At 38.4% G+C, this 17,528-nt stretch overlaps 1 protein-coding gene across 1 annotated transcript in view; it reads left to right on the top strand.

The window, feature by feature from the left end:
- Positions 1-709: 709 nt before the first annotated feature.
- The window catches only part of JAM3 (junctional adhesion molecule 3), a 63,951-nt gene continuing 47,132 nt past the window's right edge, over positions 710-17,528 (top strand). Inside the window, exon 1 of the mRNA XM_069468672.1 lies at positions 710-920. Coding sequence (XP_069324773.1) covers positions 710-920 — 211 coding nt within the window. The remainder of the gene's footprint in view (positions 921-17,528) is intronic.

Here is a 17,528-nt window from a genome sequence, read left to right as displayed (position 1 = left end):
CTCAGAATTCTGTTGTTATTCTGTTGTTTCTGGGAACAACTTTCTATACTAGGGGATTTACTTGTATACGAGATAAAATAATAAAAGGTTTTCAAGGATTTTCCATAGTATTAAAAGAGACTTCAAATTCTCCTGACCAATTTCAGGTTCATTTTATTCTTCTCTTCCTCTTGTCTGCTGGTCCTCATAATATTCTGCTCCATTTTCTTCCCTAGTCTTGCCATCTCTCAGTATTCAAAAATCAGAGCAAAGACTTAGCCTGTATTTTTGTAGATTAAACTGTTGGGTATACCATCCTGTTTTTGATCTACCACAGACACAAATTATGTTTATTTTAGCAAGACATTGCTTTTATGTGCTGTATAATGTATGTCTTGATTATGTTTTAAGCAAATTTCAGCGCCTTTTCCTTCCATCGAATCTGGAATCGGGGGCCCAAAAGATGTGAAGGCAATAATGTTTCCAAGATAACTGGGCTGCATCCGTATTTGTAAAATAAGAGACACTTCATTTCCCACCGTTTCATGGAGTGTTCCTTCTCCGACCTGTAGTGATGTTTTTATTCTACAGCTATAGAAGTCTACCTCGCCCCACTCTTGAACATGCTTCCTTACTCTCTTTCCACAAGTTCCTTGAAAGAGACCCCCTGGGCCCCGATCCAGAGCATCGCTGCATCCATAGCAACCAGACTTCAGCTTCCTCTGTTACCATGGTGCCGGCTCGGCCGGGCCTGGTGGTCGCTATGGTAACTGGGGGCGGGTCGCAGGGTCTCGGCAGCGGGGCGCATGCGCGCGGAGACTACTGTGTGCGCCGCGCGGCCGCGGGCCCCTCAGCTCCCCTCGACATGGCGCTGAGGCGGCGGCTAGGACTCCGGCTCTGCGCCCGATTGCCCGACTTCTTCCTGTTGCTGCTTTTCAGGGGTGGGTTTGTGCGTTTCCGCCTTGGGAGACTAGGGTCTGAGGGTAAGGGAAGCAGACCGGGCCGAAACGGCTGGAGCCAGCAGGGGCGGGAATAGCGGTCCGGGCTCCGAGGACTCCGGGGGTCCCGGGCCGGAGAGGCGGGGGCCCAGGCGGCAGGGGGCGGGATCCGGGCTTGGGTCCGGGCAGGGGCCCGTGGGAGGCCCAGGAGGCTCGACCCTGGCGGGGGTTAGTCCCGGGCGAGGGGCCCGTCCCGGGGAGTGGGTCTGTCCCGGGCGGTGGTCCAGTCCGGTGGCAGGCTGATCCCGGGCGGTGGTGTGACCCGGGCGGGGGACCCTGTGCCACGCGGTGGGCTCATTCCCGGTGGTGGGATCGACTGGGGCGGTGGGCCTGTCCCGGGCAGGGGAGGGGCCTGACCCGGCGGGGGGCTGATCCCTGGCGGTGCACTCACCCCAGGCGGTGGGCACGGCCTCGTGGAAGGACTGCGGCCGCCGCGGCGTGGGCTTGGGAACTTGCTAGAAGACACTGCGGAGCAGTGCCGTGCCCAGGAGAAGTGGGCAGTGAGGGAGGGGCGTTGCGAAGTACCAACGAGGCAGAACTCCCTCCCGGGGCTTGTCCAGCTTGTTGGTCACAGCCGTCTGGGGATCTGCTGTTAATATTTGACTCTTGCCATAAACAAAGGAACTGCTTTCCCTTCCTAGAAGTAAAACGCTTGGATATCAACCTTTTTTGCCTCCGCCTGGCTGAAGAGACCACACAGACTTGGAAATAGCATTTGGGCCATTTGATCAAGACATACTCATAAACTTGGCAGTTTTGTTCATTTCTTTCCCATTGTTGGAATTCTCATTAGATCTGCATATCCCTGGACAATTGGACAGGACTAAAATAGCTTCCATTTAGTAAGCATGTACTATATACTAGGCACTTCCATTATCTCATTTACTCCTTTCAACAACTTTGTGAGGTGGGTTTTATTTTACTTATTTATTTTTTATCTGACTATGGGATAAACTTTTCCTTTTATTCGTAAGTTATTTCACATTGTCAGTATACCCCTTTTAAATAAGTAGGACATGAAAAAATGCTTTGTAAATCTCATCTTTTAAATGTTTGCAATCTTTTTTCCTTAATATGCTTGGTAAAATTAGTCTTGAGGTGCGTTTTATTAACGCATTTGCAGAGTCAAGTGAAGTCTATTTTCCAAGGCTGGATTCTGAGTAGTGGAGAAGACTCAAACTCATGTCTACCTTAAAGCACTACACCACACTTCTTCCCCGGGCGGGCATCCGCTGGTAACCGGACCAGGACCTTTTTCAGTCCTTAGGTCATTTTATCGTTTGGCTTAGTTGCCACTGTCATCCCTTGATGTTTTCCAGAACATACAAATTAAAACATGAAAGGACTGTTCTGGAGTGAGGCTGGATAGACTTAGGAAAACACAGCGTTCCTGTGTTTGGTGCTTATTCTGATGGGATGCTCGTGATGATGGGAGTAAAAAGTGAGAGTCTGGGTCAGAAGTGCTAGAAACAGGGCTCTGTGACAAAGGATGAGTTTCAGTATGTAGATGGTGTCCATATATTTTGCCTGAACGTGATTTCCAAAACCAGATGTGGTTGGAAGATATAAGTGATCAAAGGCTAGGCAGGGGACAAGGGTGTCAGGAATGTCCAGCACGCGCTGTGTTGGTCACACTGACACTATCCTATTCACCAGCCTAGAACAACTCCCTATTGTTGAAACGGTCTGTTCACATGAAATTTTGCAGTTTTTATTGCAGAAACATTTGGCAGTTTAGTTCAGGAATGAGTTTCAACCTGGTAGTTTGTTAATAAAACTAGAAAATGCTAAGAGCTTCGCACCCTTAGCTTCAGATTTTGCTTTCCCAGAGGGGCTAGTTTTGTGGCTTCTGGCTACTAAGGGCTGGAATTTACCTGCAGAGAATAGGGGTAAGGATCAAATTTTGCAAACTAGGACTAATGGCAAAGAATCAAGGTTGTAGAATGTATTAATCCACTTTGAAGGTATGTAGCTATCTTTTTTTAGTAGGGGGCTCTTTTTTAATTATTTGGTTTGTATCCTAAGCATACTTTAAAACTTTATTGTTCCACAGGTCATGACAACTGTGTTTTTAAATTTTTTTAAGATTATTTTTTCAATCACTATTATTATTTATTACTCTCATTTAAAATTTTTCTGTTTCTGATATAATAGCAGACATTTCTTTAGCAGTTACCCTTTGCCAGGCTCTATTATAAAAATTTAATATGTATTGATTCATTGAATCTTGATAACAACTCTAAGAGGTTGTTACTATTATTTTGCCCATTTTGTGGATAAAGAAATAGAAGTGTGGGGAGATTCAGAAACTTGCCCAGGATGGTATATATGGAAATCTTTCTATTATTTATGTTAATCCAATTTTTGGTTAGCTGTATTATTGCATTTAATAGTGGAGTTCTCATCAGTTTAACCAAATTATCAAGTGTTCAAAGCTATGTAGTTTGTGTATAAAATATTCTTTTGTTGAATTCATGACAGGTGCAATTCAGCTTTACAAATGTTATGCTTCATGTCTTTTTGAATGATTATGTAGTAATTACTGCTAAGTTTCCAAATCTTTGAGGTCCTAGAGAGAAGTGTTACATTTAAAATTAAAACAGTAACAGGTTGCATTTTTGGGATAAGACAATTTGTGTGCTGAAGCTTATCAAAATCTGAAAATAAAAATTTCCAGGAAATTTTTGGAAAAAAACTTTATTTTTTCCATTTGTGTTTGTTTGGACTACTGAAACATTTTTTTGGAATGGCATATTCTTTTATGTTGTTTTAATTTTTCTTAATTGTCTGACAGGTATAATTATTGTCAGACTTCTGTTCGTGTTTTAAGAAAAACAAAGAACACCTGCCTTGAAAGCATGCAATACTTCATATCAGCTGCTCCTTCCCAAATGACTTGTTGATGGGCATTTGTTCTTGAGTGCTTCAGACTGGAGAGACTGAGTGGATAGCTACTAGAGATATTTAATCATAGTAATTGCAGTATTACATCCAGACAGAATTATCATTCACACAACTCCTAAGCTCTATGAAACTTGCTCTTAAGGCAGCCTCATAGGGTAGGTTGAATCAGTTCTTTGGAAGAAATCAGACTTTTATCAAGCATATCTTCTGAGATGGCCACATAATGTAACAGAAGCAGCTATGGATTTAGTACATTCAACTAGCAGCTGTTAGAGATGTGATATTAACAAATTCCTTCTCCATAAATTCTTTGAATTTTTTTAAAGCACAAGTGGGGTAAAAGAAAGGAAAATCTGTGTGAATGAAATTAGGATGTGTGGAGTGTGCTGAATGATGCCCTAGTCATGAAGTTGGATTCTCTTTTAAGATATGTTTATAATTAGGTGGTGTGAATGTGATGCTGTTAGGGTTGAATACAAATTTCCAATCTTTGTCTCTGAATGCTAGCAGTATATGCAAATAACTCCACTGGAGTATAAAGAGATCCTGAAAGAAAGTTTTGGTAAGCACATTCTTTTACACCTAGTTTAGCAAGGACAGTATTCACTATGGTACTCTATACAGAGAACTAAAGCCTCAATTTAACTGTCTCTTGCCACTTGCGGCACACAGAAAACTTCCTGAGAATTAGCCCTTGTTTCTGATGTTCACTGAATACTGTAGTATTTTGTGTTCGTGTGTTTTTTTTGCTTTTAGGTAGTATCTATTATGTGATATATATTATATTTCCCGTGAGTAGTTAATGTGGACAGCAGAGGTTTCAGTGCTGCTTGTATAGAAACATCAAACTATTTAATAAAATTAGGACTATATAAATATTTTTCTTTATGTCTCCTTTCATTTTCAGAGTATCCCAAGGCTTCTGTGGTTCAGCCTTCTTTCTGCAAGTTATTCTCAAAGTCAAATTCTGCCATGCTATGTAATATGACAACCTCAGCTCGCAATTATCCTTCCTATCTCTACATAAGCATAGATCTCAGTCTGTAGTTCATTTCAGTACAACAGAGATTTACTGAGTATCTATGATATACCAGGCACTGTGCTCCATGCTGGGGGTGCAAAATGAATAAAACATCCCCAGCCCTTAATGAGCCCGGGTGACAGCATGCTGAATTACACTGGACTTTAGTTGTTGGGTGTCAGTCCACTGTGTCTTCTCAGTGATATTAAAAGTTTGTTGGAAATAGAGGCTGAATTTGATTTCTTTTATATCTTTCCAGAGGTGACTCTAGTAAATATTCAGTTTGTCTTTCTTTCTCACTTGAAAGTCAGTTAACATTTCTTAAATATTGCCTGTGTACCTAGGCATTTTTTATGTATCTTAATTACAACCGTCCTAGGGACTTTTGGAAAGTCTCAGTTTTTACTACACTAGTTGCTGTGGATGAAGGAGAATGGTAAGTATTTCTTGACTTGATTTAATTTCAAAATCTTCTTTCTGCTATCTACTTTATGCAGTTTACAAGGTTAAGAAGGAGAAAAGATGGAGAAATGCTTATGATATAATTTAAGTGTTGCAAGCTGCAGGTATACCAGTATATAGTGTATGATTACAATTACATAAAACATCTTATTCTTACGGGAAAATGAATGGAAGAAAATGAACCAAAATGTTGGCAGGGTCTGTTTCTGAGTGGTAGGTCTTATGGCTTATTGCTTACTACTTATTTGTTTTCCTGACTGATTCTTTTATTCTTTTGTTTGTCTTCCAAGTGTTCTTTAATGAGGAGGATATTTTTTGCATAATGAAAAAAGTTGCATTTTGTTTTGGCTTCCAGTAGATACAATAGTGGAATTTAAAATTTGGCACTAGTAATGGGAAAAATTAATTTGTTTAGTTTAATGTGATAGCGTGTGGATTGTGCCTTTTTCTAGCTTCTTAATGTCAGCCACAGTGGATGAAGGAGGGACTGACTTGAAGCTCAGTTGTTTGATCATGTATTTTTTGTAACTCATTTGAGAGATTAGTTGTCACTGGCTTTTGGGTGGGGGAGTCGGCTGTAGCATCCTCAGCAAAACGGCTAGCTGGAAAACTTAAAGAGAACTGCTAAGAGTACCCGCTTCCCCCCTTCTTTTGGAACAAACAAAATAATCTGAGTTCATGCCTTGGTTCACCTCTTCATAGTCAGTTGACATTTATTGAGCACCTACTGTGTGCCAGCTGGGCAACCCCTGGAGGATCTCTGTTTTTTTCCTCTTGGGTAGTAAAAATACAGGGTCAAATTGACTTCCGTTGGAAGTAGACGCTGAAAGATGTTTCCTGAAGTGAGCTGTCAGCTGATGTACCCTATCACTTCTTCCTGCCCAACATGGACTTCCTTGTTGGATGTCTTTCTCTAAGGAAAATATTTAATGTCTTCAGAATGAAGTGCAGCTGTCTGGAGGCTTACAGAGAATACAGCAAATCCTAAGACAGCTGCATGTTGGGTTTTTTTTCCCCCCATGTTTTTCCTCTAAAGTATCTTTATCAAGGTACCAAAACTTAATCAGCCAATTCATATTTATTTGGCAGTTTTCTGTTTTTATGGCCACAAAGCTTTCCATGGTAAATTGGGAAATTTAAGAAAATGCTTCCCTTACCAGGAGGAACACATAGTTTAGGTAGTTAACTAACAGAGCAGCATTAGGGTAAGTATTTTATGTGTTTAGAAGTGAGAGCACTCAGTCTGGGTTGGCCTGGTAGAGGAGAATTTCAAGAAGGAGCTGGACTTTTAGGGATAATTTTTGATTGCCATAAATGCAGATTTGGGGAAATGGGTGTGGTGATAGCCATAAAAGTGGAAGAAATAATATGAACAAAGGCCCAGACTTGGAAATGCAGATGTTATGTTTTGTGACCAGCAAGCTATTATTGTAGTGATAAGTAATAACAGCCACCAGGTATTGAAAACTATGTGCCAGGCATTGTGCTGATTGCTTTACCTGGTGTCTGAGTTAGCTTGGGCTTCTATGACAGAATATCACAAACTGGGTGGCTTAAACAATAGACATTTGTTTCTCACAGTTTTGGAGCCTGGGTGCCCAAGGTCAGGGTTCCTACAGATTTGGTTCCTGGTAAGGGTCCTGTTTTTGGCTTGCAGATGATTGTGTCCACATGTGGTGGACAGAGAGAGAGCTCTGATGTCTCTTCTTATAAGGGCACTAATGCTATGAAGGGGGCTTCATCCTCATGACCTCATCTAAATCTGGTTATCTTCCAAAGGCCCCCACCTCCTAATACCATCACATCAGGGGTTAGGGTTTCATCCTGTGAGTTTCAGGGGGACACAAAACATTCAGTCCATAGTACCTGAACTATCTTAATTGGTCTTTTGTTTTGTTTTGCTATACCATCTAGTTTTATATACTTAATTGGTCTTAGTAGTCACTTTTATAGGATTCATTTTGCAGATACTGAATCTGAGCCTCAGGCAGGCTAATTACCTGGCCCAAGGTCACAGTAAATTGAGGAGCCAGATTGGCCATCGAAGAGAACTTTGGCAAGTAACTAGATCATAAAGCACTTTAAATGCCAGACTAAGAAATTTGGACTTTATTAGGTAGGGGGTGGGGAATCTGTGGCCTTGGGGCCACATGTGGCCTTCTGGATCCATGAATGTGTCCTTTTGACTGAATTCAAATTTTACAGAACAAATCCTTTTATTAAAAGGGGTGCAGCAGAGAAAGATGAAGCTTTTATTACCTCCTTTAGTGCTTAAAAAAGAACGATCTTAAAATCAGAAGGCCGCAGGTTCCCCACCCTGGCCTGCATACATAATTTTAGGTTGACAGTTATTTTGTTTTAGAACTTGGACTATATATGCTTTTTGGTTTTCTTTATTACTGTTGTGAAGTCTGTAGTCATTCATATCTTCAGTCTTTTCTAGGTTTCCTGTCTTCTCTCCATTTATTTTAAAGATCCTTTCTTTGTTTTTGGCATTCTGAAATGTTGCTACAAGGTATATGGGGTGAATTTCTTTTCATTTATTCCACCTGTTATATGTTGTGCTTTGTGTATCTGTGAATTTCTTTCCTGAGAATTCGCGGGTATTATCCATTCAAATATTGTCTAGCTTCTATTTTCTTAATTTTTTCCTTCTGAAACTCTGATTAAACATATTTTGTCATTCTGCCCTCCAATACTGTTAACCTTCTTGTCATAATTTCATGTTCTTGTCTCTTGTTCTCTTCTGGGTTTCTTATTCATTTTTGTTTTACAGCTAACTACTACTGCTTTCTATTGTATCTAATGTATTATCTAATCAATGCATGAACTTTTTCTACCAATTATGTTATTTATTTCTAAAATTTTGCTTAGTGCTTTTTATAATCTGGTCTCTTTTTGCTTGCTTAGTTTCACTCCTTTTTGGATTTTTAAAAATATTTTATGTACAGCTATTTTATGTTCCATGTCTGGTATTTCAAATATCTGAAGTTCTTGGGGATCTAAATCTATTTATTGTTTGTTGTTTCTTATGACTCTTAGATATGGTGGTTTATTTCTGTGCTTGGAGGGTGATATTTGGTTGATTTTAATCTCTGAGTATCTAGGCCTAATCCAAGGAGGCTTTTTCTTGAGAGCACGTGCTTCCACTGAGTGCCAGGGCTCCACTCCTGGCATGACTCTAGCCCTTTCAGGATCTCTGGCATAATTTAAAAATCTCAGTCTCAGTCTCCCTACTGAAGTGTTAAAATGACCATTTGCCCTCAGGGCAACATCAGCCGCCCATCATACTGCTTTCTCATTTCAGCCCATAGCTATTTTGGTTTGTCCTTTTAAAGATTCCCCCACCTTCTGTGAGCCCAGAGATGCAGTAAAAACTATAGTTTATGCAGGACTAGTTGTTAAGTACAAAGGCCCTTTGGAGTATCTAACCTACTATACTTCTGGAAACAGGAATCTTAACTTTTCTTTACCTATTCCCCGTTTTGATTAACATAAAGGAGCATACTTTTCTTTAAATGTTCATATTATGAGGGTAATGTTTAGGGTTTTTTTTTTCCAATTATAAAATAAACTCAAAATATTTGCTGTTATTTCCTTGTATACACCCCTGGGGTGTTCTGATATGCTTCCTGAGAAGGGTTGTATGCCTCTTGCTAAGAATCGTTGCTTTAAGAACAGGGCTCTGTTATTTTAAAGATACTCCCAGTCCTACAATTTATAATCTTTGTCTTTGGATCAGTTTGTCTGAGAAGAAAACATCTATCATTCAAGATCCAGCAACTTAAAATTTGGAGAATTACAGCTATTCTCCCTAGAGAGCCACCTGAAACAGCAGCTACTTACTCTGCTAGTAACAGATGTAGGTGAAGACATTCAGAGGCAAAGTCCAAAGGTAACCCTGAGTTTCCAGATGAAATCTGAGATTCTGATTTCTACTGGATGAAATGCTGGTTTACTGAAAGGCTCAGCCCAATGTATTGTGAGGACAAAAACCACCCACTACGTCTCTGGAAGGCTCCATTGTTTGCCATCTTTTAGATACTCTTCTGGGTGAAGGAGGAAGCACAGCATCGTGGGTGTTATGCATTCTGGATTCGTTTCCCAGTTTTGCATGTGATTCATTTTTTGGACCTTGGGGAAATAATATTGGTTTTAATCCAAATCACTTGAAAATAATTTAAACCCCACCTCTCTCGCACTACCACCAAATATCCACATTTCTTTCCCTTTGTTATTAGATAACCCACTTTAGCTATACGAGTTTTAGATCCAAAGAAGTGATTTTATAGGCATGTAAAAGAATTTTTAGCTGATTAATTAGTTCATATTTGTTAATTATAATTGCATTTGAAGGTTTTGAAAACCTAGTCAACAGAAATCTCTTCCACTTTTAAAAGCTTAGATGTACTTTAGAGTCAGGTAAACTTGGTTTAAAGCCCTCCTCTACTCTAAGAGGTTGGAAAAGCTTGTCTTTCAGAGCCTCAGGGTTTGTGGGGGTTTTTTTGTTTGTTTTTTTAAATCTCTACAACCTTAGTAGATCTGGTGTTTTAAGAGTTCTGTGTTTGTTTATTAGGAAGAATGAGTGGATAGCTAATTAGTTGGTATTTTTAATTCAGTCTGATTTCTAAGCAGATTGAATTATGAAGTTTTGACTCTGACCATATTTGGTCTACCTTATAAGTCCACTGGTCCATAAAGAATGAATTTAGAACTTTAGCTCTGAATCTCTAGAGCAGTGGCTCAGGAAGAACAAATACCTCAGTGTTTTTTATTTACCAGGCACTGTTTTCCATCTTGAGGGAATATCAGTGAAGTAGCTTATGTTTTGAATACTTTATAGGAAAAGATGAAATCTATGGACCCTCTCCTCCAAAAAAGTACCTTTATGCACGTACATAAAACATTTTATGTACTATTTGGGGGGACTGATATATAAAAGTATTATTTTTTTATTCTGTTTTTTCTTCATTCCATTAATTCCATTGAAGCCTGACTTTTCTGTTAAGATAATTTTATAAATGATGACTGTTAGTGTCAAACATCTGGTCATATTCTCTGTACATTTTCAATTTAAATTACTCTCTAGAGGTAGGTCTGAGTTGAGACTTTGATTAAAATTGAAAAACCAAGTATACAATGTAATTTTAGAGATGCTTAATTCTATGGTTTTCACAGTGTTTTATCATGTTACTACAGCTCCAAGAGGTAGGCAGAGTTAAGCCATATGAAAAACAACAAAATGCTGAGATGAAATTATTGCTGGAATGCCTCTTTTGTGTACCTCTGGTGTCCATTTGTGGCAGATCTCTCCCTGTCTTTTTTTCTCCCTCACTCTACCTTGCTTTCTCTAATTTATGCAATAGCGGGGTGAGGGTGTTTTGTAACACTGGATGAGGGAAGTGCACCTTGTTGAAGCCAGAACAAATATTTTCTCCCCTTACTGCCCTGTGGCTAGTATCCCACATGCTGTTTGCAAATGACAGCAAACTATTCCTTAGAGTGAGTTCAGAGTCAGGTAACTTTTTTGAGGAGTATGTTTTGTGTTTTGTTCTCTCTTGAACTCACAGATTTTACTTTCTATGCTTTTCTCGTCAAGTACATTTCTTATGTGCAGAGTAAATCTGTTAAAACTTTGGTTGCTTTTATTCTAATGTGTGAGCAGCACCTTTTAGCTCACATTTTTTTTAAAGCTCTTCTAATGAAACCTTGAGGAAGAAAATTAACTGGAGCTTAGAGGCTTCATTTTTAAGCCTCATGACTTGTCCTTTTCTATACCTAATTTATAGTAGAATAATAATGTGACATGCTGGGTTTCCAGTGGACGTCATCCTACCTCAAGAGAGAAATCACTGGATTTGGCTTTCTGAATGAGGGAGATGGGGCACTTCTTTGCATGTCCACATCTGCCCTTTCCATAGAGAAACTGGGGAGATGGAATTGGAGTCTAGGGAAATCTTGCTTTTTCCTTTTCTTTTACAAGGTCATAACTATGTAAAAAGGAGAAAAATGGTCCTAAGAATTTAGCTGATTCATTTACTATTGGGGAAATCACAAGATTTGTAGCATGGCCTTTGGCTCTGTGGATGATTTCATCACTGTCTTCTGAATAACCCTGGCATTACCCTTTCTCTTCTTTTGTTTTCATGGCCCTCTACCCCAAATGCAGGGCCCCACCTTCTCGTTCACCCCCCAGTATCCAGCTTCATATACTTCTCTGTAAAGACTTTAAAGATCTCTAGACTGAGGTGATCGCTTCCTCTTCTGAATTCCTCTTTATTAGGAAGGAGCATAGCTAGACCAAGGTTTGAATCTCAGCTCTGTTGTATGACTTGTTGAAGTCAATTTCTTTATCTATAAAAGAGTAGTATTAATAATATACAGCTTTGTAGGTTGTTTTGCGAACAGTGACTATGTATCTATCAAAGTGTCTAAGTAGTAGCAGAAATAACCCTAATTAATACAGTAAAATTAAAATTAAATAATTCATGTGAAGTGCTTAGCAGAGTGTCTGGCATAGGAGTAAGCTCTCAGTGTTAGGTTTTGTTTTTCATCAATAAGTGGTAGAGATTTATGATTACTAACTGCTGCTGCTGCTGCTACTTCTATTATTACTATGCTACAATTCATTTGAGTCTTAATTATTCAAAGGCAAATTTAAAATGATGCTCATCAGAAAGGCTTTAGGGCCCCTCACTTGCAAAGAGAACCCCTTACAAGGCCCTGGATTTTATGCTAGCAGTGTGTCCTCAAATTTACAAAAGTAAGATGCTTTAGCTACAGTCAGTTAAGACTGTTCTCTTCTTCCACTCTGCCTCCCCTCGTCATGCTTCTCCTTATGCTGGAGTGGGGTTGGGATCATATTCAGTTTGGGTTAGTGGGTTCATTTACGTGGGCCACAGCCACTGCTATGTGTAGGTTATTGCTGGTCATCTCAGTGTTGGAATGGCTTCCAGGAATATTCTGCCGTGTCGTCTGACTCATTTAGGATTGTGGCATGAAGTTACAGGGCTCATGGTGAGTGCCACTATTGTGCCTCTACAGGGTGTCCCAAAAGTCGCCGTACATAGGGAAAATGGGAAATTGTAGCTAAATGTACCTTTATTTAGAAAATATTCATCACGAAATTTTTCCTTTGTATGGAGACTACACAGGAAAAATTTTGTAAATAAAGGTACATTTAGCTATAATTTCCCATTTTCCTTATGTATTGGCAACTTTTGGGACGCCCTGTATGATGCCACAGCAGTGAGGATGTGGTTGAAAAACTGGGTGATGAGTTTTCTCATGTCAAATAGTATTTACAGTTAGTCACGCTACAAGAAAACTTGAAATGCCCCCAGATCTTCCCACTTAAATGTGAAAAGAGACTTTAAATAGAGGTTTTCCCAAATTTAACAAGTCTTTAAAACCCTGCATGATTTGCAATAATGAATACTGCATTTTCCCATGATATTACCGATAGTGAATTGTGAAGTAGAAAGAAACCTTTCTAAATTATTAATATTAAATCTTTTGATTAACCATGCTCAAGGAAGTCTTAATTATTCTGTTATTTCCCTAGACAATATTACAAAATCACTGGCATATGATGAGGTGATCAAAGATCCCAAAACATGTAGGAAAGATTTGTAGGGACCAAGGAATTAATAAAAATAATGTTATTTTTCTAGATTTTGTGTTATTTATGTTGCCAGCTTTTAGAATTTATAATTTTTTTGTGATTTTTGTTCTCATTCTTAATATTCACTTTGTACCTAATTTTGTATTCATAATTTCGTATTTGTTTTCCTAGTGAGGAACTCAAAATTGGATATGCTTCAGGCTCCACTATGACTATTCTAATCATAGTCTTCCTTGAATCATATTCTTTGGTGTTATATTGACCCACTAATTTAAATCTTTAATGGAAATATATTATTTCTGTGTGTGAATCTTGACTTTTTAAATAGTCAGTGACTTCAGGACAGAAACCCGGTCTTGTGGGACGTAATAGGTAGACAGATACTCGTTGATAAGAGAACAGTGCAGCATAAGGAGTTTCTGTTCTTTAGTGGTGAGTTTGGGAAGGGGGCAGGTACTTCACTAGCTATTTCAGAGGGGGCTGACAAGGATTTCTGTTCAAACATATTACAGCCTTGACAGATAAGAAGCCATGAACTAGTTTGTGTGTTTCTTAATCTTCATTTTATTATTTCTTAAATCTTTATTTTATTTGGAGTTAGAAGATCTGGTTTACACTTTGATATCTGATGCTTTCTAGTTTTGAGGTTTTAATAGTCTCCTGCCATGTCTGAGCCCTATACTCTTAATCTAGAGAGGGGATTATAATACCCACTTTACAAGATTGTTACAAGAACCAAATGAGATTTTGTGTGACGGTGGTATTGGAAATTATAAAATGTTATACAAATGTAAAATATTGTCATTCTCTGCTTTCTTCCCTCTGAGTTCTGAGAGAACATTAGCCCTCTGGTTTTCCAAAACTTAGGTTACATTCCTAATTTAGGGGAACCTTCTCTTATAAAAGCTTCTCTTATGGTTTATTTTGATGATACAGCAAGTTTTAAAATTCATTTTTCCTATGTTGGAAAAATATTTTATCTAAAGTACAGATTGTCCTGAGTTTTTCTAAAAAAACAAAAATCTAGTTTTAAGTTTCGTGAGTAAAGAAGAAAAGTTTCTCTTTGACATTCTTGGATTTAAAAAGTGGTTCAGTGATATTTGTAGTAAAGATTAGACCTCTTATCCCTGGGGAAAAATTTCATGCCTGAACTAGCAAACTTTGAATAATAAGAGATTTTAGTGGAAATTCCAGCATATTTTAAAGTAAAGGAACTGCCAGTGTAAATCAGTGAGTTTACATTAAAAATAAACAGCTTATTAAATAAATAGCTAATAAGAATGGATGAGTTAAGGACAAGAAAATGCCATTTGAATAGATAGGCTTCCATGTTCCATAGACTGTTTTTACCTGAGAGTTTTAGTATTGCCTTTTCTAAAACACTCAGTGAAATGAAGCAACAAAAATTTCATGTCCTGAGATTATTGTGCCATGTAGTGTTAGGAAGAAGGAGATATCTATCTATCTGTCTTTGCATATTAGGAAAACGGGGAGAATACGAAAGAAAAGGAAAACACCCTGTAACTCAACAAATAAAGTACCTCTGCTTAAGTCCCAAAGAGTATATATTTTTCAAGAAATACTGAAACAAACCATATGCTTGGGCATTAAACCAAAGCATGGTGGACTTTACATTCTGGCCTCCCAGCTCCTTCTCATGGGTTATATTCATATTTATTTCAAAGCATTAGTGAAAGTCTTTAGAGTCAGAAAGTATTAATCATTGCTTAAAGGTTTGGGGTACCCACTGGAGAGCAAAATCTTGAACTGCCTTGTTACAGACTTAGCTAAATTGGATACATTTTTAAAAATTTCCTCCTGGCATAATTGTTCATGTTGGACTTCTGGGGAAAAAGGAATTGTCTTAGAGTCCAAGTGTAGTTAACTCAGTAACTGGGCTGATGATGAGGAGACCCAGGTTTTGCCACTGATTTACACTCTGATCTAAGCAAGTCACCTAGTTCTTTTGTGTTAAGTTTCTACCCATAAGGCAAATACTTAATTCTCTCAACTCATGTAGACATATAGGTTATAGAATCTTAGAGCCTAAAGATACTGTAAGTCAAGGTTTCTCAACCTTGACACTGTTGACGTGTGGGCTGGATAATTCTTTGTTACAGGGGCAATCTTGTGCATTGTAGGATGTTTGGCAGCATCCCTGGTCTCTAAATGCCAGTGGCAATATCCCAGTTGTGACAACCCAAAATGACTGCAGACATTTCCAGATGCTCCACGGGTGACAATATCTCCCCCACTTGAGAACTATTGCTGTTAGGAGTTCAACAAGAGGCAGCTGAGGCTAGGGAAGTTCAATAACCAGCTTTAGATCACAAGAATATTAAGTGGTGGAGCTGGGACCAGAATCCAACTTTATTAATATATTTCCAACCCAATTCCTCCATTTCCCCTTTAACTTAATTCAGAGTTTCATTCCATACCAAAAGCAGTGGCATATGTTTAAAATTTTGACACAAAACAAATATTGGGACTTTTTTTACATTTACCAATAATATATTACCTACTTCCTTCCATTTCACTACCTCCAAAGCTGCACTGTACATCCTAAAGAACCCCTACTTTCCTCAGCCCTTCAGTGCTTGCCAAATGCTTGAGCAACACTTACTAGGAGCAGTTGGAATGGATGGCTTAAAAGGTCTCAGTCTGCCATTACAAGCCATACTGGTGAGTTTAAGTTGGATATGATGTGTGAGATATTGAAAACTAATGAGTTCTGTGCTAGTGAAGAGTACTAGAGGATATATCTGTGAAATCTAATGCTCCTTTAGTGAATAAAATCAAATGCTGCTTTAGGTTTATGTTGAACCGTCTTGTATCTGCTATTCTTACTTTATATACTTTACAATTTATGGTTTTAAACAAAAGCAAAATCTGTACACATAGTAAGTAACACTTAGTAAATTTTGTTAGGCTGTTCAATTCCCTATGTGATGTTTTTCTTTATCATCATATTCTGCATTTTCAATATATAGAAATTCAGGTTTGGCTTGGGAACATGAAAGTGAATATACGCAAAAGAAAAACTAGGTAAGCAAGAAAAAGTTGGGTAAAGTTAGTTGTTAGAAAAGAGACAATGTCAGGTAGGAAAGCTTAAAACCACTAAGTAAACACTTTGCTTTAAAGTCAGGGTAAGTTGTCTGAACATCTGGATTCTGGAGTACTTTCAAGCTCTTTGCTGAGAATGTCACTAGATTTCAGTGTGGTCTGATTAACAGAATCTTTTCTCTGATGCTATGTAACAAAGTCATCTATTTTTTGAAAATTCCAAACTGTTGCAGTGTTGAAAACTTCAAATGCTTTGCTTTGAAGGTGCTTTTTAAAAAATCTGTTGAACTCTTTGAACTTAGATATAATTGGGTTGTTATATAATATGATTCTCAACATGTATAAATTCACTGTATGTAGGAGCCTGAAGTCCCAAACTCAGGGGTTTGCAAACCAAGACAAGTAGACATTTAAAGTAATTATCTGCAATGCTTATGTTTTGTTGCTGTTTTTCCCTTCCTCCTTCGGTACATTGTAAACTGTTTTAAGCTACAGCATTGGCTAGCTAGGATGCTTAAAGGGTTAATTCTTTTCCTTGGGCATTAGTATTCTTTGTGGTGTTTTCCATTAGAAATGTGATGGAGCCAACAGCTCGACCCTGTGGATTGGCCTGGTACTGAAGAGCAGTTGAAAGTGGTCATTTGAGCTATAGCTCTGGAAGTGGGTGGAGGCAAGGGGCAGAGAAGAGTGGTAACATAGAGTGTTTAGCAGATTAAGTCTGGAGTCAAGGACATGTTGTGCAAATAAATGTGTGTGCTGATGGAAAGGCTGCCTGAGGCAAGGGAAGACAGGCGCTACCCCACTGTTGTGTTTGGGGACATGGATTTTCTTTTTTTAACTGTAAGAAGAATTTATGGGCACTATAAATTTGGTAAGCTTAGAAAGTATACATAAAGAAAAATATTTATTCATAATCCTACTGTCTTAGGGTAATGGGACAATTTAACATTTCAAAAATATATTTACTTATAGTCATTTTTCTGTACATTTTAAAAAATAATTGAGTTTATACTCTAAAAATGATTTTGTATTCTGCCTTTTTTATTCCCTTGCTCAAAATTCTTTAGGGGCTACCTGTTGACATTAGTATTAGATAAAGCTCAAAGTCTTGAGCTTATTAACTCTGGTTTTCTATCTGGTTCCCTCTTGCTCACTATAGTTCAGCTCCTTTGGTTTGCTTTCATCTTCTCACACATGCCCAGAGCTATTGCACATGCTGCCCATTGCATGTGTCATGTTCTTGGGCCAACTTTTTGTGTGGTTGAATCCTACTCATGCATCAGATTCAATCTTAAATGTCACTTCCTGAGGGAAGCTTTTCCTGATGACTCAGATTCATATCTCCTATCATATACTTTCATAGTTCCCTATTCTTTTGTAGTATTTATTGCAATCACAATTGTGTATGTAGAATTAGAACGTTGTTCATGTATGGATTATATGTGAGTATTATTAGAATACATTTGGACTGCAGGGT

Source organism: Eulemur rufifrons, chromosome 6, assembly GCF_041146395.1.
Source record: "Eulemur rufifrons isolate Redbay chromosome 6, OSU_ERuf_1, whole genome shotgun sequence".
Classification (NCBI taxonomy): domain Eukaryota; kingdom Metazoa; phylum Chordata; class Mammalia; order Primates; family Lemuridae; genus Eulemur; species Eulemur rufifrons.
This window is presented reverse-complemented; position numbering and strand designations above follow the sequence as displayed.